Source organism: Cyrtonyx montezumae, unplaced genomic scaffold (genome assembly GCF_038088225.1).
Source record: "Cyrtonyx montezumae isolate F1298 unplaced genomic scaffold, pur_monq_1.0 scaffold_0, whole genome shotgun sequence".
Classification (NCBI taxonomy): domain Eukaryota; kingdom Metazoa; phylum Chordata; class Aves; order Galliformes; family Odontophoridae; genus Cyrtonyx; species Cyrtonyx montezumae.
The window spans coordinates 7,747,096-7,774,889 of record NW_027071824.1 but is presented as its reverse complement, the minus strand read 5'-3'; the positions used below and the strand labels follow the sequence as shown (position 1 = coordinate 7,774,889).

At 38.8% G+C, this 27,794-nt stretch overlaps 1 protein-coding gene across 2 annotated transcripts in view; it reads right to left on the bottom strand.

Moving 5' to 3' along the window:
- Nucleotides 1-27,794, bottom strand: part of PTPN14 (protein tyrosine phosphatase non-receptor type 14) — a 100,966-nt gene that overhangs the window by 55,655 nt on the left and 17,517 nt on the right. For both annotated transcript variants that reach the window (XM_065745979.1, XM_065746062.1), the window contains exons 2-3: nt 9,537-9,858; nt 1,753-1,922 (exon numbers count right to left, since the gene is read on the bottom strand). In XM_065745979.1, the coding sequence (XP_065602051.1) occupies nt 1,753-1,922; nt 9,537-9,710 (344 nt within the window). In that variant the 5' untranslated portion in view covers nt 9,711-9,858. The remainder of the gene's footprint in view (nt 1-1,752; nt 1,923-9,536; nt 9,859-27,794) is intronic.

The following is a 27,794-nucleotide window of genomic DNA, read 5'->3' as shown; positions in this document are numbered from 1 at the left end:
TGGATCATTTCCTCTCTTCTCAACAACAACACATGAGATCCCTGGCAGAATATTCAACCTGGGACAGACCTCTTAAATCTACCTAAAGTTGCACAGTTGAATGTTTCCTGCCATTACATCACCATCACAGAAGAAATTCTGCTTCAGAAAAACAAAAACCTAATCTTACAGGCTATTCTGTATCTGTGAGCCATTAGCAAACTGCTGGTTTTGCTGCAGATATTAAAAAAAAGGGTCTCTCCAGCTTGTTATCAGTCACATCAGAAGGAAAAATAAATCAGCAGCTACTAAATCAATAAATAAATTGAGAGTGCTGTGAGGTTCAGTTGTCACTGAAATGTTTTGTTATTACCAACCTGGGTAAAACGAGCAAATATACCTCTACAGGTGAGATAAGAATGAGCAATCAGCACTGCACAATGCAGCTTAAATAGGCAGCAGCATCCAAGTACCTACAGTTTTTCCATGCACCCAATTAGGCCAGGATTGGGCTGACAAATATAAGTGAAAGAAAAAAAAAAATAAAAAAATAAAAAAAACAGACATTCTGATCACACATTAATTCATTCTGAAGGAAATGTTCTGAAGCTTCCCTCTCCCAAAGCACACGTGACAGGAATACACAGATACGGACAAGTGTCAGTGCTTAGTTTCAAGTCCACTTACAGGGAAGTAAGATTTTTTTTAGGCTTTCAGCTCTCTTTCTGACAAGAACTCTGCATCAGCAGTCAGGACACTGCTTGATAGCTGTCATTTAAAAAAAAATCAAATATTTTGCATCCTACCCTAGTTCAAACTCAAGAAAAGATCTTTTAAAATATACCAGCTGCAAATCCTCAGAGCACTTCCTATCTTGCACATCTAGAATTGAACTACTCTTTCTCAACTACTAATACATAACTTTTGGGTACTATGACCACATGGTGAATTTCACACTTGCAGCAACAGGACATTTTTTCCAGTATCAAGGCTACCACAGAAAGCTTCTGCCAGCCTTTACCTCTCATCCATTTCTTCGAGTCTTGACCTCACAACAGCTGTGCTAAAAAGAAAACAAGCCCATCCCTTTTGAGGTGAAGTGGGCTTCATTTATTTATTTATTTTTAAATACAACACAGATGTGCACAAACCACAGTGATGTGGTTTACAACGGCAGCCCCTCAAAAAGGCTCTATTGTTACAACTGCAGCACAGGGCTCTGAATAAAAGAGTAGCTCCCACAGAAGTTGCTTGTAAAGGTGACCCCTGATCTTAATTAAAGAACAAATATCCTCTAACAGTTTTAATCCTTTTGTGAACTATAAGGAGAAAGATCAGAAAAGGGATGAGCAAAATCCAAGAATGAAACTAAAGTACACTTTCAGCAAAACACAGGTAGACATAAGAATAATAAACTGAAACTGCATATACACGACAACTGTATATAGCTCTCTTTTAAACAGTAGAAGGCTGAAGGAATATTGTCACTATGGTCTCTTTCAAAATTTATTTCAGATCTTTAAATATGTATTTAACACTCCTTTTTTGTTTCTGCAGTTGGCCATGTATAATCAATCATTCACCAATATTGTTATCTTTTTTCTCCCAAACAGACGTAACTTAGTGGTGATTTATCTTGCTTTTTCCTGTTTGGGCAGCAGGCAGGAAAGGAAAAAAACAGGTGATTCCTGAGTGAATGCTGAACGTCAGAAACAAAGCAATCATCCGTTCCCTCACAACTATCACACAGAAGTGCAGACGGAATTCACATACCTTGTTACCTCCTGTTGCAATCTGGAAACACTGGGCACATAGAACATTACCCCGAAGAAAAGCAAAGGCTCATTGGCAAATTTGTCCAGCTGCTTCTTCAGAGGTTTTTCCAGTTCAACCCAGCGGGCTTGCTGGCTCTTGCTGAGAAACCAAAGGCCAAAGTAGTGCGTCTAGATAAAGAAACAAAATAGTGTCAGTTTGTCCTTTTCAACTAGACTACACACCAAAAACCAATGACACAAATTGCAAATAAGAACAGATGGCACTGTGTCAAATATTCCATTTCCATATGTAAAACAAATCTGGTTTTGTTGTCTTTATTTGTTTTATTTTTTTACTGTCATTCTGTGATTTTTAGAACAGCCTTGAGGATAAATTAACACTGCAATATAATATACTTCACACAGTACTATCAACCCTCTTATCTCTACAGATACACTACAGGGTTCTGTCTGAGATTATGGCATAGGTAAGATAACTGATTTACAGAAAATGTCAGGATCCACTTTATTATTTGACATGAGTACACCTGTACCTTGTGGACAGACAGCAAACATTGTCTTAAAACAGAGAGGCCTCATGAGATCACACCCATTGCAAATAAAGGACAAGGCAACCTTTCCAACTCTTCCTATTCAATGTAAACTTTCAAATGGTTTCCATTAGTTTAGATTAACCCTAGAACAAATGAAATGCTTATTTTGTTGTTATAGCTTAACTTAATTGGACAATCCTTCCACAGGCAGCCACAATCTTTTGTACATAGCACCACCTTTTCAATAAAGGTACTGGAGAGAGACCCATACACATATGCCAACATGTATTTACCAATGTCAGAACCATTTTCCTGATACAGAACATAATATTCACCTTCTAGAGAAAAAAAAATCACAAGGTTTTATGACGTGCAAGTACTACACTTAAACTTTGCATAAGACAAGTTGTTTTCTCTAGGCTATTAAAAAATAATCAGGTTTAAAGCTTCAGCTATCTCCTATCCTGCATCAATCTCAATCATTGTCATGCATCCTGTAAAAGGCACAAGGAAATTACTCTCCACCAGGAACAATAACAAGGAACAGTGTTCAAAACTCGAGCTTTAAATTCTGTATACTGGTAATAAGAAGCCGAAGTCGTGTCTGATTCATAATTATAAGTTCTATCAAAAAGCCCCTAAACTTCCTACCCACTGTGCCAGCACTGTCCATAAGTGCACATTTTGTAAGTATTACAACTACAGATCTGAAGGAGTAAAAAAAAAGAAAAGTGTTTGTGTTTACTGAAGGAAATAAGCCATCCCTTGCTTGGAAATCTGACCATAGCCCTAACTGTGTAGCTCATATCAAAGCTTTTTCTGCAATACTTCAACTGACAGAAACAGGAGACTTGCATCAATTCTCTCAATAGAAAATCCCACCTCACACTAAAACTAAAATGAATGAAATGGAAACAGCAGGATGAACTTTTCTGGACACTGAACATATTTAGGAGATGAAAGTAGGATCATTACTACTTCTGCATATTTCTCTCATTTCATCTCAATAACATTCTTGAGGTTTAATCCAACTGACTTTCTATTCCATGGGAACTTTCCGGTACCTTCTGTTAGTTTAGATTAACCCTAAACCAAATAAAATACTTATTTTGTTGTTACAGCTTAACTGGACAACAATCCTTCCACAGGCAGTCATAAGCTTTTATACACAGCATCACCTTTTAAATAAAAATACTAGAGACAAAAATACTCGAAATTAAAACAAAGCAGCATTGGCAACATTAATCTTTTTTTATAGATGATAAACATGCAAGAAAATCATATGAAAACCTCTGAAGAGTAGTATAGGTGTATTTACTTTAGGGTCTCGTTATGTATATAGTTCATATCTAGGGAATGTCCAGATTAGCATTTAGCTGAGGCAACTAATTCAACTCAATTCCCCAGTTAAGTCTAAAATTTGCAGGCATGTGCATTCCATCAATCAACCTAGAAGTCAGCATCTCCCATAGGGTAACCTTAATTGGTTAGTGAATTTTTGTTTTAACTGATAGATGCTTATTCTCTCCAGAGTCTTCACTGTATTAGAAGTTCTTATTGACCATCTCAATGTGATAGGAATTGGATTAAAGTAAACTAGCAACTAAAATGACTTGCAGCCTGAAGTCTAGAACAGTTATTCAAGGGACTAAGGTTATTAGAATTAAACAGCTTGAATGATCACAGCCCTCCCCATTGAGCAGTGGGGGGCTGGGTGACAAAAACTTAAGATTTGCTACAGTAGATGGTTCCTCAAGTACCAAATCCAGGAGAGAAAAAAAGGAAAAAAGTACAATCTGAATCACTTCTAAGGAATATGAAGAGAAAGCCACTTCTAAGCTTCTGGAGTGAAGCAGATTCAGCAGACCACCCCATGGGAAGCATGCATTTCACAGAGCCAAAAGATGACCATTTTTCCTGGAAAGCAGCCTGGAAAGGATCAAACAATTGCAGACAAAACACAAGAACTGCAGAACAGAGATTGAGTCACAAATGCATGCCCTTGGAAGAGAAGACCAACACAGTTATCCGAGTATTAGCTTCCAGTTGCTGCAAATTTAACTTCTTGAAAATGTTAGCATTTTCTAACAACTCACCATGCAGAAGGACTTCCATAACCACTACCACAAATGCCTGAAGAGGCTCTACCCGAAGGAACATCAGTAGTGCCTTATCAGGAACAGAAGAACATGGCTGGACCTTCAAGTTCAGCACACTATGACCTGTCACATGATAGATCAGAAGGCCTTACCAAATCTGAGTCAAGTGCTGCTATATACTGTAGCCCACAGAGCATTTTTACAACACAGACAAGTCACAGGTTAGATGGTGGAATAATAAAAAAGACACGGAACCTTTTCATCTATAAGCAGCTGGCTAATTGCAAAAGCTGGTCTATCTGTCCATCTGTGCGAAGTAAACCATTGGCTTCATGCTAGTTTTCATGGAAAGAAAATATCTACACCTACTCATGGCATGTCTCAAAGTAACATGGCTTGCTTTTGCAAGTATGATCAGCAAAGTGGCACAGAAAATAAATGATGTCTTTCTTCACTTCTAAAAGACCATGCTTCTTCTAGTCAGGGCTGACAGATGGGCTACGCCCACAGAAGATAAGTTTTTGATAACACTAAACATATGCATACACATTCAGTTTGTGGACAAAGGCATCACTTTGTCAGTGGTGCAAGGAAAACTGACTCACGCTCATGCAGATGCTGCGGCGCGAACACAAGAACCTGTGCATCTCAACTGCACTAAGTGAAAAGGTGATTTTTGAAACATGTAATTCAGAAAACTGGACACAAAACCTGCGTGAATAATTTCTAAATAAACAAATAAGTGTTTTTCCTGCTGATTCAGGAGACGATGCAGTCATTTTGTACTTGGACTAAGCCGTGCTCCTAAATCTAGAACTACAACGGCAGAATCCTCAACACCACCAGACTACTTGCACTCATTAAACCAGCAAATCTCACTCACAAGAATCCAGCGAGACAGGCTCAGTGTTTATTAAAGCATCTGGTTAAGTGGCCAACTAAATATTTATCCTCAGGGAAGAGGCAGAGTTCCAGCACCTCCAGGCAACAAGCATTAAGCTCTGCTGTCCTGGGGCTCTCACTCAGAGGGCAGGCACCATTCACAGCAGCCAGCTGTTCCTAGAAGGTCTCTGATCCTAGTGCTGCCTGAACTCAGCCCTAGCACAGCTGGTGAGAAAAGTCCAACCAAGTCAACTGTGGAGGCAAATCAGACGCTGAGCAGGAGTCTCCAGTTGCATCCAACAAGGGAAGAGCATCTTCTAGGAAAAAAAGAAAAAAAAGAACAGTAGGAAATTGCCACCCCTGTGGAGCAGCTCGCCTTCTTTGGATGGGTTTTGTTTCAACGAGTAAGTTTGGTTCGAAAGGATCTCGCCTGACATCCTTTGCTGATCCCACTTTCCCCCAAATAAAACCACCACAAAACAGCACAAATTGCTATCAAAACAAATTGCTAAGATCTTTAAACGTATTTTTTAAAGTTCATAAAGAGAACAAAAAGAAGAAAGAGGCATGAAATCTCACAACAGATTTGTACAGATTACTTTGCTATTTCAAATAAGTTCACTTAGTGTCACTTGGAAGGGAAATTGATATTGTACTAAAAAACAAAAAACCTCTATATAATCTGTGCAGATACATAAATGATTATAAGAGGATGCTTCTGACTTCATCCTCCTCCTCTTTCTCTTCCTCTCCACTCCTCTTACTTATTTTTATATAATGTTAAGCATAAGAGGCCAGTTCGCTACAACTGGTAACTGTTCAAATACGTGGACTGATGCTTTGTCAAGAGCTTTGCTGAAAGAGATAAAACAAGATTTTACAGTAGTTACATGGCTACATTTTCTACTGACCTCTTCCTGAACCCTGACTCAGTCAGGGAGGGAGTTGCATTCCCCAGAGATCAAACAGAAATATGCATAATCCATTAGATACTGTTTTTCAGTACTGTATGGTGTAATGATTGACAGTTCTTCCCAACAATATATACAGTTATCTCAAACAGTTCTGCTTTTGGGCAGAAGCTTCAAACGGTTGTTTTTTTGTTTATTTCTAAAAGAAAAAAACTTGAGAGAAACTTGTTTATATTCCTAGCACAAAAGTGAATGTTGGGGTACACCTTATTTAAAGATGAGAAAAATGAAGTACAACAACTAAGTTGTACTTAATTTTTAAGAGAACAGACATTTTTACCTGGGACTGCGTGGAGGAGACTGAAATGGGATTTTAACTGTTTTGCATGTATGGGATTCGATCAAGTTTGGTTGGTTGGTTGGTTTTTTTACTTGTACATCATAGAAGTCTATTGCTTTCTTTTGGAGAATTCATGAAGCCTCTCTCCAACATGAATTCTTGCCAAACTGCTTTTCTTTCTTCAGCTACATTTAGTGTGGTCTCACCATTCTACTCAACTACCTAATTGTGAAAATCTTACAGACATATAAGCTCTGAAAATATCTTTGACCCTTCGGTGAAATTTGATTGGTCAGTGACTGGAAAATTATGAAAAGTCTAAAGAGGGAACGGGACTTTCACAAAATTATTGCATTAGTTGTCTTTCCTCTACGAGTCACACCAGGAAGACTAGATGGTCAGAATAAGAATTGAGTTTAAGGTCAGAAAGAAAGGTCAGCATACATTAACAGGCATCTCAGAGCTTGCTAATTCCAACGATTTCTTATGTAAGGAGCAGAGAGGATAAAGGGACACCTAAGGGTTGAAGATGCAGGCAATTCTTCTCTCTCCTAAACATTTAAAGCAGCAGTGGATGCTAGCAGAATCAATCAGAATGGGAAAAAAAAGACTAATAATTCTTCTGTTAAAATATGCTGTACTGTTGAAATCCGAACTGTTGAAATCCGAACTTGACAAAATTGGTTCAACACTGCCAAAACTCTGTTTAGAAAAAAAAGTGAAGAGGGTGATGAAAGAAGGGGAAAGTGTTCCAATAACATCAAAGCATTCTCTCCTGTGTTGTTCAAATATTTTTTCATCTTAAAACACAAACTCTTTGTGCTGACATTTCTTTTTGCATCACACAAACAGTTTTGAAAATGAAAGGAAACACCAAAGCAATACAAAGCCCCCATGAAATTGAACACTGACCAAAACAACTTCCTTTGCTACTCTACTGTCTGATCTTTTTTCTGGAAAATTTTGAAACTTCAGGATTCATTCCAAAGTGGAACAAAACATATTCTGAAATCACAATATGCTTTGTGAAGAAGAATGCTAACCCACTTACAGAGCTATTGTTTGCTAATGCAGGTGGATCTGTACAGACAGAATCATTAAGCCCCACACTGCACCAACATGATAAACCACAAGGAATACAAGGAGAATCACTTCATTTTTTTCACTACTCTCTGCATTGGAAGGAAAAGGAAGGACTAGCCCCTGTAAAGGCACCCTAAAGTATCCCCAACAAGAAAAAGAAATCATTTACAATTACTAGGAACTCCTCACATCTAAAAGTTTGGGGTTAGTGGAGATGCTTCTAATAAAATCCACGTTTAAATACGCAGTTGTAAAAAATTCACTATACAATCTTCTGACTGCCCTATTCCTGCTGGCACATTCCTCTGCCTATTCTACAGAAAGACACAGTCAGATTCTTCTCTCACTCTTTATCATTGTTGATCTGCCAAAAATGAATGTTTAGTTCTCATCTGTGCTAGCTGTTTGTATGCTACCTTCCAGTTGCCACCATTACAAAGGGCCCTATATAAATAAATGTAAGTCACTGCAAGATCCAGCAGGACAGTCAGACAATATGTAGCAGTTCCCAGATAATGGTTTTCAATCCGTGGTTTGCAAAAGCCCATAAGCATGCAGGATACATAAGGAGCCTACAGAATATAAGTAAGAAAAGACAGTTATTTGTGCCACACATTGGAGGGAGCTTTCTCTCCAAATGGCTCAACACTTAACCCATAAACTCCACAGCAAGCAAGAGCTAAACAAGTATAAGATTTCAGTCTTTAATAAGATAAATCTGAGTTTCTAAACTCTTCCAGAAGTATTGTGAATGTATAAGAAGCCTTTTGGTGTTTCAGATATCAAGCATTTCAAGTTAAACAAAAGAAAGAAAAAACCCACCCTCAAACTTCTACTAGCTGTTGAGCCTACTAACACAATTGCTGCCTGTTGCAGTAAATTAGTATCAAGAATATATTTGTATCAAAGTATATATATTTAAAAGCCACTGGAGTAATTCTCACTGCTGTAATTCAATTCACAGAGTCAATGAAATCAGGGTTTCACTCAGATAAACATAACTGCAGCTTGACCTATGAGCATCTTGATTCAGAAAGCAACACCCATTATTTTCTATGAAAAGAGGAAACCTTGTCTTCATACTACCAAGAGCTCTCAAAGCTACAATGAAAGAGCAATAGCACAACACTCTGGGTGCCATTCTAACTTCAGTTTTCACGCAACCAGAAGATATTTGTCTGAGCTTCACTTGTTGATCATAGCTGGCCAGCTCTAAAAGTAACACAACTCAAATGAACAAAGTCTGAAGTAAATGACATAATGACTTAGATTGGAAAGGACTTTAAAGATAACCCAATTCTAGCTCCCCTGCTAGAGGCAGGGCTGTCACCCACCAGCTCAGGCTGCCCTGGGCCCCAATCAGCCTGGCCTTGAACCTCCAGGGATGGGACATCCATCACCACTCTGGGCAGCTGTGCCAGTGCCTCACCATCCTCTGAGTAAAAAATTTCCACCTAACATCTAACCTAAATCTCTCCTTGTTTAGTTTAAAACTACTCCCCGTTGTCCACTATCAGACTGCATAAGTTGGTCTCCCTCCTGTTTATATAAGCTCTTCTCAAGTACTGGAAGGATGCAGTAAGGTCTTCCCAGAGTCTTTTCTTCTCTAGGCTGAACAAGCCCAATTCTCTTAGCCTGTCTTCATAAGAGAAGTGCTCCAACCCTCTGATCATCTTCGTGGCCCTCCTCCAAGACCTGCTCCAGCAGTTCCACATCATTCTCGTGCTGGGGGCCCCAGGTCTGGATGCAGTACTCCAGATGGGGCCTCACAAGGGCAGAGCAGAGGGGTACAATCCCTTCCCTCATCCTGCATCTTGTGATGCAGCCCAGGATACAGCTGGCCTTCTGAGCTGCAAGCACACACTGCTGGCTCACATCCACTAAAAATGTGTCAAGTTATAAAGTGACAGATGGCCTTTCCCGGTTACTCTTACCTCACGTAATTCCAGCCTCTGAGCAACAGCTTCCAAGCACTCCTGCCCTGTGCTCTCCACGGAGAGAGTGCACTCGATGACATTGCTGTCCAGCAGACGGATCCGTGTCACGAAGCAGTTCTTGCTCAAGACATTGTAGCGTCTGGTACGTCGTAGTTTCAGCCCGAAAGGCATGGCTGTTGGCCTAGAAGGTTGTCTCTTCCCTTTAGGCTTTGAAGAGTATCAGAACACTCGATTAGCTTTGAAGGCCTCTTCAATTGGCACTACTCTCCTCCAGAAATGGAGGTAGCTGTCCATTCCCAGGGCAGGCTCCAAGGAATTCCTGTGAAATACATACAAATAAATAGTTAGGTGTGAAATATGATGCTTCCCAAAGATCAGTGGAACAAAATGCTAAAGGGAACAGAGTCACATTCAAACCCATAAACAAATATCTCTACGCCTGACTGCCAGAGCAACACATTCTACAGCAAACCTTTCAAAAAATTCTATCTTGGTGCTGAATTTAAGGCATACACTTCATTGCAAAGTCATTCTATGAGAAGTTAAATGAAAACTGCAACTCTACAGAGCAAACATGCAGGAGTGCTCACTTTCCCACCATTACCCCACCACAGGGGTCTATAACGTAATCTTCAAGTTAGGTTTTTGGTGTCCTCAGGTGAGTTTTGAAAGCTAGCTTAAGTAGCTAAGGAACAGAGGAGTTTAAAAGAGGTGAGAGTTTGAAAGAAGAAAGTCTGGCTGCAGTCAACAGGAAATGCATGTGCTCAACACTTTAGAAATATCAGACCAGAAGCATGCATGTGAAAAGCAGGAAGCATCCCTGACATTACAGAAAAGGCTCCTCTGAGGCAATTGCTGACATTTTGCTCACTTCCAAAGCAGCTCTGCATTTCCCCCTTTCAGGTGGAATGAGTAACTGCTGGTTGTCAGAGAAGAGGATAAAACCAAGTGAGAGAAAGAGAACACCAATTCTAGACTTTTTTTTTTACTACTCCTCCTAAAATGTATCAAGAAGGCATGCAACCGTTAAGCCAAAATACAAAGCAGACAAAAGAACTAAAGATACAGATTAATGACATGTAAAATGCTATGATTTGTTTTTCTTTTTTTTTATTATTATTATTTAGTTAGGATCAAGTTCAATTTAAATCGAAACAAAGCGCTTGTACTGGGACAGCCAGCTTTATAGTGTCACTTTCCACATGCAGGCAGGAATGAAATAAATGAGAAAAACCAACAAGCATCAGAAATTTCTTGTTACCAAGCCTTCCTGGGTTGGTTTGAATATTCTGGAGAAAGAGATGTAGGAACACTAACAACAGTACTCAGGAGTCCATTTTTCTTAAATAATACTGAAAATAAAAACTACCTCCTATTTTTTCTTAAGGGACACAACAGAAAGCACTGCCAGTGCAGTACGCATCATTTAGCTGAATGTGACATTTCAAATAGATAGTACACTGCCCACATGTATTGTTTGGCATAGAACTGGATGAATCAGTTTTTAATGAATGTAGTTGCTATGGAGATTATTAGAAGCAGCCCAATGGATTACAGCGATTATTGTTATATTCAAAACATAACCATCACATATTTGATCAAGAATATTTTCTAAAGCGAATATAACTTGTTTTTTAAGGGGTTAGGGCAACACAATCCAAACCAAAGTCACGTAAAGAAAAACACGAGCAGCTCCTCGCTATTTGGGTGTGCAACTATGATAATGTACTAGCTTTGCCATGGAAACACCTACAGACTCTGAGAAGAGACGTATTATTTGACAGATTTGCAAGCAACCTGATCAGATTAGCTGCTGTACTTTCTCATTTCCGACTTTTGTGAGTACAAACATCATTTCATATTTTCAGGATTGCATGAGAGAGATGTTACACCTTGCATCACTATAATATCAGAAGCCATCAAACATTAATGAATTCATCCTCAAAACAATCTGAAGAGGCAGGGACATATTAACTATGATTCACAGAAGAGGAATTGAAACAAACATCAGCCAGCTTGTCCAAGATCACTGGAAGAACAGAGCAGATCCATACACTAAAAAGCAGGTCAGCCTAGTGCTTTAACCCCTAGCTAACTAATAGGAAAAATAGCTGCCAGATAATCTATCCAAAATCACAACATGAAGTTGAACAGTAGGAAGAATGAAAGGAAATTACAAAGAATTTAGGGTGTGGAGGGCTACATCTTATCAAGAACAGTATTTTTGTTCAGCCTCTGGCTGTAGAGATAATTTTAAGTGCGACACAGAGGGTTTTTAGCTAGTTATTTTCTTAAAAATAGCATTATACACCATAAAAATTGAACAGTCCAACTCTTTAATGATCCACTGTCCCAGACTACTTGCATATAGATGTTCTGTTCTGTAATAAAACCAGCAATTCCCACACCTTGAGAATGTTAACTGAATTGCAAATTAATTGTTCTATCATCTGGTTTGCTTATGTAAATAAGGACAATATTTCCTCCACTTTTCTAGAACTAATAAAGTAATGGGAATTTTTTCTCAAGTCTATCAGGGGCCTACATCTGGCCTCACTTTCTGAGGATGCAGACATTCAAATGGGTTGAAGTCTTTGTCTTACACTTTGTATAACATGAATTGGGTTACATTTTTATTTCACAGGAATACACATTAGAGTCTGATGTCAGCTTCCTCATATGAAACATCATACTTGGGATGATGAGGCTGAGACAACATCAGCTGGCTCAAATCAGACCAGCCTTTAACAACTGTTAATTCTGAATTCAATACACGTCTTTTCCATTTATATACCTTCTTGATTTCGGATCACCTTTACACTTCAATTTTCTGTTATTATGCTGTCACTTTGAATGTGTCTGTCAAGCCTCCTAAGTAATATCTCTAAGGCCCTGATCACTTACAGATTCCTGAAGCAAACAGAATATTGTGCTTTGTTATGTTTGTATATTTTTGAAAGCATCAGGACTCTCAATTTTCACTTGCAGAATGAAAAAGGAGAAGGCTGGAGACTGAAGGGTTTGGGTTTACCAAATGGAATGCTGGTTTTTCCACAAATAAAGCTCTTCACCCAGAAACTTGCTGGAAAGTTAAGCAAAAACTCATCACTCTACAGAATGCAAAAGGGAAGACAACTGTGTCTTCTCAATGAAATAAACACCTCTACTGTGGTCAGGTTTCCAGGCACCTTGTTCTCACACATTCAGTGTATAAAATCTTGTATGTTGATGGTAGGCAGTACTCTGGTAAGCAAGCAGGAAGACAGTGGAGACATGAAACCTGCTCCTGTCCATGACAGAGGGTGAATTTTTAGGCAAAAGATGGATTCAGGAGTTCAGTGCCACACCTTTGTTTCTTACTTGCTTCCATGTGAGATGTCCTTTTGTCAGACTGCCCCTCTGCTGCAGTCTGTCACGCAGCAGCAAAGTGTAATGGAATATTGGCGGGAAAGTTTAACCCCTATTGCTGTACCACCAACATATGGCTCTGATGGCATGGGCCAACATAATAAAAGAGGCATTACTTTCAGAGCTGCCCTTGTGTAAGTATTATCCTGTTTGAACAAACTAAGAAAAGAATGAAAAACGAGCCAGCCTATTTGCTAGCATAAACACTTAAATCCTATTTCCTATACTATTTATTTGAAAAGGCCATGTGCATAACGTTAATGGCTATGGAACACAGCGAAGATAAAAAATGAAAACAGACTTGACACAGAATAAAAATCCAACTTTTAACTCAATCACATTCCAAACACAACCTAAGTTCTCTTAACAGCTTTCACTGGAAAACAACTCAAAGAGGGAGTCTCAGTTAAACCACCATTATGACCACATTAAACCATCAGTACACACACACAAAAAAAAAAAAAAAAATCAAGTGAACATTTTACACCCTTTCCAAATCTGAAAAATCAAACTAACCAGACCTATGAATAAACCTCTTCCTCTGCTTTATCAACACCATCCACAGCTGGCTGAAGTTTCTTAGTAGTAGTTTTTACAAGGCAGACTGAAGGGACAGAAGAAAACAGCTCAATGTTTCACAAGGAAGAGGTCACGCGGAAGAAGCTCGTTTGTGAGATGAAGGACACTGCTCCATTAGAGCAGCATTCACTTACTTCCTTAAATTTATTTAAAGCCAAAAGAAAAAGCCAATAAATAATTAAGGCCAAAATAACTCTCAGCACATTTGCAAGCATGTGACTCTCTCCTCTATTCCAGATTTCATATACTGGAGTTGAACTCAAAGATCCCTATGGGTCTCTTCCAACTTGAGTTATTCTACGATTCTATATACTATCCTACGTTCAAAGGAAAGTTAAGAAATAAAATAAAATAAAACAGCATCTGATACAAAATGCACTTAAAGTAGAATACGTTCCCTCACTTTACTGGCTTTTGTATGCAATTTTTGAAACTCCAGGAAGAAAGCAATTACTGTCAAACAGCAGCCTGTATTTACCAACAGCATCTGGCTCCCTTCCAGCATTCCTGGCCCAGCAGGAGCAGCAGCACACCTCACACAGCTATGTAACTCTGGGCTGGGCGTGAAACCGCAGCACTTGGTGTGCACTGCATGTGGGGTGCAGCCTACGGTTTGAGGGAAGAATAAAAATAACAGTGTTAGAGAGACAGGATGTGCAGCATGATCCATCCACATTTCCCTGAGTTTCACCTAAGAAAGGATGTCTCCCCCATGAAACAGCCTCCTCTCACCAGAGAGGCCTCTAAGCACGTAGCACTCACCTACACGCACACAGCGTGGCCAAGAACTCCCCTAGGACATTTAAAGCAGAAGACAACAGCTATTCTTAATAACATTGTGCATTAACATATGCATCACTGAACACCAGTACGCAGTGATCAAAGATGATCTCAGCATTTCTGTTTCCCTGGCTCCATTCCAGGTTTCCCTTCTCACTTTTCCATCAGATCAATCTTCGCTGTAACAGATTTGTTTGTACTTAAGTTACCATGCATTTTCACTATGCCCTATATGAGTCAAATTCTACTTCCAGTAGATTCTGACTAGTCAAAGTTCTACCCTCTTCAATTTTGATGACACCTGCATAAACGTCATTAAAGACATTCTTTTTATCCTATCCTTCTCTACTAGAAGCAACTCTTCTTGTGTAAAAACATCTTTCTCATGTATCCATTGAGCAGCTCTCTGAAGATTTAGGGGATCAAAGTCCATTAAGCAGATGCATAATTATTCTTGAGTGGCTAGGGGAAGAAGTAGCAAGTATTTTTGTGGACCTGACTGTACTACCATCCAACAGTCTATATCATAGGAATGACATGAGGTTCCCAAGCTGCAATCTACTGCTTTACCCATTACCTTCTCACTTTTTCCTCCAGAATAGCCTCAACAAACAGGTCTTTCTAATAAAACTATTTTTGCTGGACTCCTGATGAGTTACTTCAGGGAGTCAAGGCAGTAGCTAAACTGCACGAATGATCTGACATATGGCTTGCCACTGTAGTCAGTTTTAACCCATAAGAATCCTGGTAACAATGCTGGAGCTTTTACCACTCACAAACGTGCCTCGTAGAACTTTGCTCATTAAAACAAAAGCAACAAAGTCCAGCCCAAGCACACACCACCCACTCCAGCTGTAGTTAATGCCACGCTACACCTCTGTGCTGTGGCGGCATGTAGCTCCACAGGGCACAGCACTGAGCCACTCAGAAGAACAGGTTAGTTTTCAGCTTGGTCAGTCAGCTGAAATAGCTTACGGCTGACTTCAGCATGAGAAGCAATGTTATTTTATGTGTAATAGTGAGCTGATTAAAATTGCACCACTTCATTTTTTTTTAATACTTTTTCATCCAAACTAAACAATTTATTCTAGAATTAAATGTCTGTTAGAAGAGTGAAAATTGCAAAATGTAGATGAAACGTTTTCTATACAGACAGACACTCAGAGGAATTGCTGCATTTTGGTGCACCTTTCTTCCAGATTGGGTATGACTGCTGCTGTCCCTGAAGTACCACTTGACAGAAAAAGCTGCATAGTTTTTACTAACCGCATCCTAGCCATCAGCAATCAGGAAAAATTAACTACTGCTGGTGGAGTAAACTATTTAATAGAAATTGTTTTCAACTGACTTGAAACTTAATCAGCTTTGATTAGATTATTCACTTATTGTGCATGTTATACTGCGGTGGTTGCATTCGGTAGAAACATCTATGGTCACCACTCATTCTTTCAAGCAATCATCCTTGTTAAGAGTTTTCCAGTTCTTTGGGCTTACCAGAGCTGCAGTGGTTACGAGAGATAATATTTCCTGCTAAATGTAATTGATAGGCATGCAAAAACTCTATAAAAACAGCAAAGAATATGCTTAATAAATAACAGGAAAATTTCCTAGTGTTTCCATTATTCTCTCATGTTACAAAGTCAGGAGTAAAACCACAAATAAAAGTTTTAAATATACAATAAGATGAAGAACAGAAGCAGTAATTCCAGTAGAGCCAAGTAACTGAATCAGGATTGGAGGAAAATCACTCACACTAGTATATTCAACACTAGTGAAGTGTGCACTTGACAATCCAATGAGTCCCTCCCAACTACAAATTTTCTATCATTCTATAATCACCTATCCTGTTTTGATGAACACCAGGCACAAATACCTACTTTGAAGAGTTGGCTCTGGAGCCACGCAGGCTCCATGTGGTACCAGCATGCCTCTGCACACTGTGGCCTCCAGCATCCCCAGCTGTGGGATTAGCTCAAAGCTCTCTGCTCCCAGCATACCAACAATGAAGCGCAGGCATCAACCCAGCACCCTACTGACTGCCTCTGTTTCTTCATCAAGTCATGGACAGACTCTAAAATAAGGACAAAATATGGTCCTCTGCATGCACTTATTACCAGTGAGATATTTCCACTCCTTCTTTTCAACTGCTTTATACAAGCTGAAATACTTATACATTTACATTATACAATTTATATAACAACTTATACTTGAGCAGAAGAAAAGGCAGTATTAATGCTGCACACCTCCCGTTCTCCTTTGTTTTCCTTAGCATAAAAATTTGGAAAGTTACAAAGCCTATCAACTGGGACAACTTGGGTTACAATTACAGTTTTCCAAAATGCATCAGACTACCTCCAACTTTTAAGAATGCAGAAGTCAAAAAGGTACTTATCTAATACACTGAGATCACAATATATCAGACTCTTTGGCTCACGAGGAAAGAAAATATTTTCTTAAAAACCTGCTTTGTAAAACCTAAAGGATCACATGTACAAATGCAGAGAGGGGAAAGATCAGCAAGAAACACTCAACTTGCAACAAATCCAATATAAACACTGCAGTGGCCCTTCCAAACCACAAATCTGCCCTTTCCTTGAGAGAAATGGAACCAAAGCTCTGACAAAAAGTGAAGCAAGACCCATATCTGCAAGCTTGCAGTAAGCATAATGTTTTGTCCAGTTTCATGAAGTTCCCAAGAGAAGCTCAGCAAATCCCATTCCAGTAACAATGCGAAATAATGTGAGGGGAGAAGTATGGCAGCAGATAAGCAGCGAGAACCATATCTGGTTTGGAGTGGGGGAGTAAGAGGAAAGAGAGCAGAGGGAGAGAGAGAGAGGAAAAATAACAACTAAAAAAAAAAATCATGTGCACTGTACATCCTAACCCACAACTAAGCACAGTTAGTTACATAAGTAGATATTTGATGTCAGATCATAACATGAACTTTTGAACTTGCATAGAAATAAACATCTCCTCTACTCAACATATTAAAATGTCAGTGCCACAAAATGCTGAAAAAAATTCCTTCAAGTTCTGTCAAAGAAGGATTATATTGTGGGCACACGCGTGAAGAAATTAAATCTTATCTTTGCTGAATATAGGACTTGATGTAAATCATGCAGCCAGAGCCCATGAATAACAGCATTTGTTTCAATGGCAGAACAGAAAAACACCTCATCTGAAATACAGAGGAGCGGGCGGAAATGAGCTAACGGTACTTTTCTTTCTGTATTAAAGGATTATTTTCCAGTGCCCACTGTGTGGGCTTTAACACTGGCTTGAAACAGACAGCGTTCTTAGGAGTAAGATTTACAGCCAAAATGGGAATTTTCTTTGAAATGACTGACTTCTGAGCGCCAGCTCAGAATTTGAAGCCTTCAGCAAGACCAGTCTCTGAACAGCTCTCTGTGTCCCTCCTTCATCTCTGCTGAATAACGTATTGATAAACAGCATTTGGAAACAATTACCTGGGTATCACCACTCTGGATGGTGGGCATCAACAAGAGATGTCCTAAAGTTTTTTCCCTACTCATTTTAAACAGAGAAACTCATACACTTCAAATACCAGACAAGCCCAACAATATGAACCCTTCACCACATGTACATTATGAAAAGCTTTCATAAGTTCATAAGTTCATAAGTTCATAAGGTTGGAAAGGACCTATAAGATCATCTAGTCCAACCATCCTCCTATCACTATCTCTACCCAACTACTAAATTAAGTCCTTTCAAAGCACCCTGGGAGGATGACTATGAATTTACTTTCACAGCATCTCAATAAGCACTGCCGACTGCATTTACAGCAGAAAGAATTGTGCAAACAGTAATCTCACATTGTTTCATTGTTCAAAAGTGTATTTTTTTGCTGTTATAAACATAATAATAGGTATATTTAGATTATTTCTTGTAACATCTCTCATCATTAATTCTACTTAAAACAGCTTTGTACAAAAGCGAGTAAAATTGTATTATTTTTAGAAAGCAAAATAGAAGTTGCAGCTTTATGCAAAAAAAAAAAATAAAGTTCTAAAAACTGTAGTATATTATCCTTTGCTCAGTTTTTGTAACAGTACTTCAAAAATAATTTACCATCCTTCTTCATAAGTCTGTTTTGGCAAAGTATTGGCCCCTTACATATGATGATAACTTTATTTGGAATCATACTTGAGGCTATCAGCTTTTAATGAGATTAAAGCCAAGCTTCTTATTAACTGACCCTACTAAAGAAGGTAGTTGCTTTCGAACACAGGGGAAAAATGTTTTGCAGAAACTTTTACCGGGTCATGAGCTGAACTTAAATACTTCTTCAAAATACAACAGCTTTAATCCTTGCTCAGATTAACCCATTTTTTACATTAACATTCTAGCACATAACTGGAGCAAGACAGGATCAAAACTGACTTCTAAGTTTGAGTCTTTCCCTAGTTGACAAAACTGATTTTATATTAAAATAGAGAGATGCAAAAATTAACATCCGACGTCTTTTCATTTGCTGCTCTTTTCAAGCAACTCAGAATTAAGACTAATTAGTCTGACTTTTAGCTCTCATACAAAAAATAGTTCAGTTACTCAAATTTAAGCTGCATACTCTATGCATAACTTGGATCAAAACACAACTTGCACAAAATCAAACCATTTTCTGTATCAGTACAGGGGTGTGTACTTGTACATGCATATCCAAGTGGCACAAATAGGTCTCTGATCCACTATGACGGTCACTGAAGTGCAAGCAAAGAAAAATACTACATTATTATGCAATTTTATTTTCCTGCAAGTAGGTATGAAACCTAACCACCAGAACAGAAGAAGGCAGAATCAATCTAAAAAAAAAAAAAAGGTTGAACAAGCTTTCTGTACTTATCCTGTTCTTGTTTGGCATCACATACTCAGACTTGCAGAAGCGTACAAGGCATCCTGCCATTTACACTTGGCATTAACTAGAACTGTGGGAGAAGCATGAATTGGAACAACATCACCAAAACAAGTGGAGAAAGCCCGTGTGATTACAGTCCTTCATGTAATTCTGCCTCTGCTTAGCAAATTGGAAGCATCTCGTATCTTTAACCTGAAGCCTGACACCTGCACTCCTCTGCAGCCTAATGTGAAGGAGAAGGGAGACAAGCACCTCCCACAGGTGCCCAGTGAGCTGTATTTCATCTGAGCTTTTGATTACTGCTGAAGTTCACCATTTCCATTTTCTGTCACAAGTCTCTGTGTCAAATTTGCTAAGAATTAACTGGTCTTCTTTTTTTTTTTATGTATATATTTATATTTTTAAGAAATTATTAGCCATGCTTTAAAATGGGTTACTAAGGACCAAATGGTCATGGGGCAATTATCTACAGAATTGATGCCAGGGATGAAGTGACAGATAAAGCTGCCACAAAAACCATGCAGAGTAAGGAATGAGAAACTTCCTCAAATTGCTGACAATCTCCATGAAGCGTGATTCTGCTCAGAGACAGCAGTAGCTCTGCTCCTCCCTCTAGATACCCACAGACAATGAAAACAGTAAATCTGACTCACAGAAGGGTTTGGGACCCTCAAAGAATGGAAGAGTCCTTAAGAACCACCTAGTCCAACTCCCCTGATGTAGGCAGGGTTGCAACACATCAGATCAGATTGTCCCACAGCCCCATCCAACCTGGCCTTGAACACCTCCAGGTATGAGGCATCCTCAGCTTCTCTGTGCAGCCTGTTCCAGCACCTCAGCACCCTCAAAGTGAATAATTTCTTCCTAATTTTTAAAAGCTGCACACTGGAACTACTTAAGAGAATAAGAAAAAAAGAGTCTTCCTCCACTGTGACAACGTTAGAGCATTCCCCTTTGGCCAGTGTAGGCCAGGCTACAGCACGGAGATTGTCCAGCCTACATTGTAAGGACCATTCACACAAGACTAATGTGGGAGGCAGAAGAGCAGCAACGCTTTGCTGCAGCATGCACTGAGAGCAAAGTATTGCTGGAAAGAGACTGACGTGCTCCTGAAAGAAAGCTCAGCTCGTGTCTCCCCAGCCACCCCCTCACTGCTGAACGGATAGTCAGTCCAAAAGTATTTTCAGTGCCTAAATATAACACAGACATTCACAGAGCATAAATAGGAGAATCTCAGTGAAGGGCTATCTTCAAAACAACATCCATTTCTAAGTAAGACTCAAGTTCAAAGTCATATACTGGCATGCCAAATTCAGGACACCCTCACAAGAATAATGAATTCATTGTTACTGTACCCACTTATTTCTTATAAAGTTTCTAGAAGCAAACAACATGAAGTGTGCTTAAAGAACTGCTCATATATCCTTGTGCTCCTTATCAGCCCCAACCTGATCAGATTTGATGCAATACTGTCACATCCTTATGGGATATACCATAACACCAGTTTTCACTGTTTTGGGGGTATGTACTTAAGGGCTGCCAAGCTGCTACATTTCTTCAGACTTTTTTCTAAACTTTGATACATTGACATGTTTATATATCTGGCCCTTAATAATACAGTTTATGCCAAAAATAACAAATCTGTTCAAAGCACAAAACCCGGAATCGGAATATTTATTAAAAAAAAAAAAAATCACATCTTCAAGAAAGAGGAAGAAAAAAAAAGTGGAGTTTTGAAGAAAAATTAGCAGATAAAAAAGACAGTAACAAAACAAACCAACTAACCAAAACCAAACAAACAGAAAAGCCACACACACAAGACTATGAAGTAATCCCACAAGAAAATGTAAAAGACATCACAAGAACCCTGTTTTTATTTTTTATCTTCCTCTTCCATCAGGAGATATGATAAAGGAAACCCAAAATTACCGATTTCCAAATAAGGCATTCCTGAGGACCATCAAACACTGTGCTATGAAAAGTATGGATTCCTTTTTCTGTCTCTATCCCATTAGAACAGTCTAGTCCTCCAGGACACAAACTGAACTCTTAAAAGAGGCAGGCACTTTGAGTCCTTCCTGCAGGGAGTCTGTGCTAGCCTGGAAGATGTAGCATCCTTCACTAGCAACTTGTGACAGATGAATCGCAAAATCCTTCATTACTAGCTCTAAGCACTTGAGTAAAGCAGTCAGGAAGTGGTAACGTGATGCACGCACTGGAAGATGCACGTTCTGACACACTCAAGGGCAGCACAAATCTCTTACCATACAGGAAAGGGCAAAAAAACTTCCAAGTGTCTGATTTGTACTCTGAAGAAGTAAAACAGTGGGTAGCATGAATTCCACGCTAGATTCTTCTTCTCAACCCCTTTACCTATTTAAGGTGCATTTTTATTCCCTCACTCATCTTGTGTGTTTTTTTTTCTCCCTTTCCTTTTTTTTTTTGGTACAATTAGTAAAAAGAAGTCTCAATTCATCCTATTTGTCTTATAACAACAAAAACCAAAAAAGCCCAAAATCTGAAACTTGTATCACCAATACAAAACCAAAGCTACACCTCAACCTAATTTATCTTCTGTTTCCTTAAATACAGAGATCCAACATAACTCATTGTCCATTTTCAAGAGTTATACAAATCCATTTACATGGGCTATAATTCAGAGACTCAGCGATTGCAATTATGCCATTCCATGACAATAACTTTACATTACCATATTGCCACTGTCACTTCCTTCATGTTCAGTTCTGCTCCTCCAGTACCTCACAGAGGTAAGAATGATGTATTTGTATAGAGATGGAAAAAATATTACAATATTTTCAACAAGTTCACACAGCAAAGAAGTTGGAATTAAACCTGCCTGCCACAGTAGATGTCAAATAGCCTCCTGATTTCTTATTTGTTTCTCCATGAAACAGTCTTCATGAACGCTGGGTATTTTAGAAAGCAAAGGGAACTATTTTTACAGCCAAAAAATAATATATTACATAGCTTCATATCAATACAGCATTTTCAATGGTCATAGCTAACAGTGGGGTCTTAATCATGAGAAAAGATTGTGTGGGATCTTGAGAATTGAAGAGACACCTATGCTAAAAGGTGGTCCACACAGTTAAGAAGGTTTGAATGCTCTCTTTCAGCTGGAGAAAGAGAAGACAAGAATGACAATAGAAGTTTCTCAAATGGTATTAAAATTACATGCCCTTTCAGCATTCCATATATAGCTAGCTCCCCTAGATAGGATGGTACCCTGAATAACACACAGTAAAAACAGAGGAAGGTTCTGGCTATAGACATGAGTATAAGCCCACTTTTTAAGTGTTGCTCTCCTTCTACAGAAGGAAGAGTGAAATGCTTCACGTAACATTTTATTCTCCTATAAATGAAGAATACTGCTGTATTGGACTTCCTGTAGTGGAATGCATGTTTCTTTTCCATAAGCAATTTAAACTGCCAAGTTTAAACAGAGAAAAATACTACATGTAACCATGGATATCTAAATTTAGAAAGACAAACAGTTCTGTTACTGCTGGGGGGGGAAGGATAGTAAGAAAAGAATTGTTATTACAAGTCATACAGAAAGGAACTGTGACAGTACATGATGTGCACAGGAGGAAAGGACTAAGTCGGGCAAGTGCCCATGAGGGAAACAAGGCTTCTGTTAGCGCTGCATCTGCCATAGAACTGACTACAAAAACAACATGACTTATTGTCAGCTTCATAAGCTCATTTGTTTTTCAGTTGAAAAGCTTTGAGAAGGATAACACCACCATCGGAGTCTTTTTTAGCCACTTTCAAGTTCAGTGCCATGTTAGTAAGCACAGAGACAGGCATTATTATGATTGTAATGTCTGCATACAATTTAGATGTATATTTTCCCAAAGACATTCTGGTTTTGGGTCTTCATAGGCTTAGCTGGGAGATACTTCAATCTAGGAGCTGAAGCAGAGTTCACCTAGATAGTTATACTGCATGAAATGACACCTTCATCAGCTATTATTATACTTCTTGCAACCCCAAAAGGAATAAAATCCAATATCTGAAATGCACTATGAACATCCCAAGGAGAACACAGAAAATTAAAAAAAAACCAAAACCAACAAACATACAAAACTGCAAGTGACTGTCAAACCATGTTTCTTTTCTAAGAAAACTAAGTCACAGGTCTCAAAACAAATACCTGGATAAAAACATAGACGGTGTGGAACATTATAATCAGCCAACGGATCAGCTTGAGGAAGCAATCCCTCCCAGAAACAAAGAACATCCTACTGTCAGCTAAAATGGAAAACAAATTTAGTTCAGATCCTTCGTGAATCCTCTAGAGGAGAAGAAAGTAGTGGCTGCACATACATCAAGATATATCTAAGACACAAGAATTCGGTCTTCTTAAACTGAAACTTTTAAGTGAATCTACGCATTCAAGTAAAGAATGCAACCTATAAAACTCTATTTCATTCTTAAAATGACTATTAATTAGATCCTTGACAATAAGAATTGCTCTCTCCTCTTTAGAGCTGAAATCTGCTATGCATTATTGATCACTTGTCTTCTGATGCTAAACATTTACCAATCCTCAGACTTGAAAATTATCTCTGTTTTGTTTCCCATCTCTTGCACGTAGAAACTCCTCACAAGATTATACCAATCACAACTACTTATAACAACAAATCAAATCTGTGATCTTAAAATGATCTTAAGCACTTGTTTTTATTCATTGACAACATCATTAATTGAAGATGTTTGGATGAATTGAATTGAAGATGATCTGGAAGGACAAAAAAACAGAAAATAGTTATATTATCATAGCATCTAAATTAAGACAGGGCTTATAATTTTTTAAGAATGGACACTGAAAATGTATTTTCTGAACTGGAAAGATGCTAATGCTAAATCCCAAGACATAACTAAAATTAACTTTCTTGCCCATTAATGTTATAAAATTTAAGCAGATGGTCTGAGGACTAAGAAACCACCCAAGCCTACCAAGGCACAAAAGGCCTGTGCAAAGCCTAACTGAAAAATGAGTAACAAAGCATAAATTTACTGTTGTAAAAACTGTTCCTGAACAATTGGAATTATGAATTCAGCTTGCTGAAAGGCAGCTGTATTACACAATGTGCAAGGATGTCATGGAGTTATCAGGCTCCCATGCAGGGCACAAACCTCCCCATCTTAAACTGTCTAGAATAAATATATAGAGCTAAATATACAGAGCATTGAAAATGTTTTCGAATGAGAACAGTCAAGATAATCTAAATAAAATTAATGGGGGTGCAAGAGAGGTACACAACACTCATTTCTCTCCTTTAAAATCTTGGTATTTAACCTCAATTTTATCTGTTAAAAGTTTACCAGTCAATTTCCTCCCACTCCTCCAACCATATTTAAGTGCCTGAACCTCTCTTCCAGCCAGCTACAAATTCCCAAATTTATGGAGCATGCAGTGAAACAGGCCTAGCACCAGGACAATCAAGTAACCCTTATTTCCCCATCTGTCTGCGCTGAGCAAATCTTGACACAAGATTATTGGTTTTTGTTTGTTTGTTTTATTTTGCAAACAATACTACTTTAAAATGAATCAAACACTGTCTCCTAAAAATCCCCATTCTTGGCAACTGGCACATGTCTGCAAACACAAAGAGCATTAAATCAACTATAACCCTGCTCTGGGCACCTGAACCCCAGTCACGAGCATGTGTTTGAAATACAATTCACTCTCTTTGATACAACTCAGTAGTTTAAAAGCAGAGGGGCCGTATCCTATTAAAAATAACAGGAAATAAACCATAGCAATAAATCTAAAGCTTTGGCTGCTGCAGTTTCTTATCTTCCATGAGCAGTTGGTGGTATGCAAAAACCATACAACTTTTTCTTTTAAAAAACAGATCAAAACAAACAAAATCACTCCGAAACTGAAGGTTCCACTTGAGAATAGCTTATATCAGACAGTCACAGCCTTGGGAGACCTGAATCCATAAGATCTTCCCCCTGGTGAGGCAGGATATCCTGTTCTATTTTGATGGCTTACTGCTGCCTCCAGGCAAAAACATGTCACTGAGAAAACAGAATTGGTGCACAAAAACTGACAAGTCCCAAGGAATCTCATCAGAGGTTTTGGCACTTCTGACGCAACTTGTGTTATTCTTTTCATGCAATTTCTGCACCCAAATGGTATCTTTATCTCCTCTGATAGTGCTTTTCTCTTTATCTACTAAAACAAATTAAGATCTGTGATGATGGTAGTTTCTTACAGACTGCAGCAGCACTATCTCAATGAATCCCACTTGTGGAGATGCCGATTCTATGGGGCTGCAGAAGGCAGCACAGGGCAGGGAAGGGGTAGCCAAGCCTCTTCCCTGAATAAAATACAAGATACAAGCCAAAGGGCTTTCATTAAACTGGCAGAGACTACACAGAGCTTTTTGCCAGAATAACTGTATCTATTGTGGGTATGACTTGTTTTCCCACTCCTAAAAGGAAGAGCTTTGCCAACAAAACTTTAAAGACTAACACCAACAGCATGGGTGCGGGCTTCAGTTTGTTTGCAGCACAAGCAAGTGAAGTTAACCATGGTCCAAGTTTCCCACCAATCTAATCCACACAGCACTTACTGGTAGTACTAGATACTTCTTACTCAGATTAGGACATACACACATAGAGCAGACTGTTCAGGCAGGCAGCCCTGCTACAAATCTTATTTTTTTAATATCAGTGGAACATCACAAAGGTTGGAGAAGTACCAGGGACATGCATTTGAACACGAGATAGATACCTACTGTAAGAGCTAAAAACATTTCTAAAACACGTATATTTTGCTTATGTTCAGACAACCAGGCATGCAAGTTACATGAGATGTTTACTATGGAAAGATCAAACCACTGCAGCTAAAAACAAACCAAAACAAATAAACTAACATAACTAAACCCTTCCAGACTTATAAATAAATAAGAGAGCACCTCACCTACAAATGCACGCTGGAAACAGGGCTCCATTCTCTCCTATTATCCTGAAGGAAGCTGTTTCACTGACTGAAAAGCCTACACCATAGCTGTGAATTGCCTGATTTTGAATCTCAATCAGTTCCTGATTCCAACAAGGAAAACATGCACTTTTCAGAACATCCGCCTCCAAACACAAAACCATGTTAGCCCAAAAGTTCCCTTTCTTGATATTACTTTTGGGGAGCCCTTTCTCTGGTACCAAAAGGCCTAACAGAAAATTCTGTAAAATGCGTGATTACACTGGCAGGAAAAAGTTAGGAAAGTAATCATCATCAGGCTACCAAAGTGACTTCCCACTGGCATATTAGAAGGCAGAGTTTAGAGCTAAGGAATTTCTTCATGCTTGAGGGCTAACTCTTAACCAACACCAACCCATCTGTCATACATCATTTTATGTCTGCTTTGATTTCTTTTTGCTACAAAATAAAAGAGAATGTGCTCCAGAAACGTTACGACCACCAGATTTGTTTCATATATTATCAAAGCTAAACATTGAAGCATTTTATGGAGATTAAGAGATTAGAGTCCAGAAGGGGGGTTTTTCTTATTGTTTTTTTTTTTCTTCTGCATGCAAGGCTCTCTCTTTCAGTCAAATTAAAAAGTGAAGTTCAAGGTATGTTGTTAATTCCTAAGGGGAAATGATACATAAACCACATGCACAAAGAAGTTGGCTTGCGTGTGGTTGTTTTTATAGCACAGAATCTGTTTCAATCTATGTTTGTTTAATGAGAGGCAAGTCTAACAATGGTAATTTACTAAAAGCTTGTGCATTAAGTATGTACAATAACAGAAACAATGATCGTAACTCCTTCCAAAGATACAAAGGCATCCACAAAATGACCAAAACATAAGCACTGAACTTGATTAGTTGTCCCAAACCCCATGTTCCAGCGAGCTTCATAATTTCAATAATCCATCTGTAAACACTAAATTTAGACTACTGTTCCACATTCCAGAAATAAATTACTGCTAGTGAATCCTGAACAAAATTTCACTTTTTTATGTCTTCATTCCATTGTTTTTACTTAATAAAATACCGAGTTGGAACAGACCCACTGTCCTGGGCAGCCTGTGCTGTGCCCACCACCCTCTGGTGCACACCTTTTCCCTAACCCCCCACCTCCAGTGAAACAGCTCCATGCCGTTCTTTCAGGCCCTGTCGCTTTTACAGAGCAAAGCTCAGCACTGCTCTCAGCATCCTGTGATGAGCTGCAGCTGCCATCAGGCATCCCCTTAGCTCCTTTCCAGCAGGCCTCTTTGTCAGTGCCCAGACTTGACTTAAATACTTCAGGATTACAACCATGATCACATTCTAAACTGATGAGTCATTTACAACACTGTTTGATGCTTGTTAGGTGGTTTCTTGTTCTCTCTTCACAGCTGATAAAGCTATATGACACTTCTGAGCACTTACGAACAGCAACCTCTGCTTTTTGCTGTTGCATAGAACAGGTCAAAACATTTTCAGTCCCCAGCCCATGATCCCCATGTGTTACAGTGCATATATCACTATTACATATGCTTATACCTTACCTACGTAGCACTTGTGCAAGATAACTGAACTTTTCTTAGTCCGTATAGCACCTGGATCATAAGAAAATCGTTGGTTCAACA